Source organism: Eimeria mitis, genomic scaffold (genome assembly GCF_000499745.2).
Source record: "Eimeria mitis Houghton genomic scaffold, Emh_scaff263, whole genome shotgun sequence".
Classification (NCBI taxonomy): Eukaryota; Apicomplexa; class Conoidasida; order Eucoccidiorida; family Eimeriidae; genus Eimeria; species Eimeria mitis.
Genome location: NW_013570970.1, coordinates 9,289 through 9,988, shown reverse-complemented (window position 1 = coordinate 9,988; position 700 = coordinate 9,289). Strand labels below are relative to the sequence as shown.

General features: G+C 63.1%; 1 protein-coding gene across 1 annotated transcript in view; it reads left to right on the top strand.

Moving 5' to 3' along the window:
- Positions 1 to 700, top strand: part of EMH_0005950 (uncharacterized protein) — a gene marked incomplete at both ends in the record, with an annotated part of 11,994 nt that overhangs the window by 5,991 nt on the left and 5,303 nt on the right. Inside the window, one exon of the mRNA XM_013497365.1 lies at positions 12 to 700. Coding sequence (XP_013352819.1) covers positions 12 to 700 — 689 coding nt within the window. The remainder of the gene's footprint in view (positions 1 to 11) is intronic.

Below are 700 nucleotides of genomic sequence, written 5' to 3'. Positions count from 1 at the left end.
AGCCGTTGCAGCTCCTGCAGCAGCAGCCACAACCGCTGCAGCAACTGCAGCAGCAACAGAAGCAGCTGCTCAACGGCAGCAGCTCCCCTCGCAGCGTACAACAAAGCGATGATGGCGCTGCTGCTGCTGCTGCTGGGCCAGCAGCAGCATCAGCAGCAGCAGCAGCAGCAGCAGCACTAGAACCAGCAGCAGCTACAGCGGCACCTGCTTGCAGCAACAGCTGTCACGGGAGTGGGCCCACAGCACCTGCAAGCAGCGGCAACAGCAGCAGCAACACCAGCAGCAGCAACAGCAGCAGCAGCAATAGCAGCAGCAGCAACAGCAGCAGCAGCGGCGGCAGTGAGAGTGGGGCCATTAGGGAAGGGAATGCAGCAGACGGCGGCACTGCAGGCAGCAGCAACAGCAGCAGCGGCGACAACTACTGCAGCAGCAACAGCAGCAACAGCAGCAACCGCAGCAGCCGCAGCAACGACAGCAACAGCAACAGCGGCAGCAACCGCAGCAGCGACCGCAGCAGCAGCAGCAGCAGCGACCGCAGCAGCAGCAGCGACAGCAACCGCAGCACCAGCGAGATAGGTGAATGCGGCAGCAACGACGGCAGGAGCAGCAGCAACACTCACAGCAGCAGCAGCGGCAGCAGCGGGCCCTTGCACTGTAACCGCAGCATCAACCAAACCAGCTGCAGCAGCAGCAGCAGCAA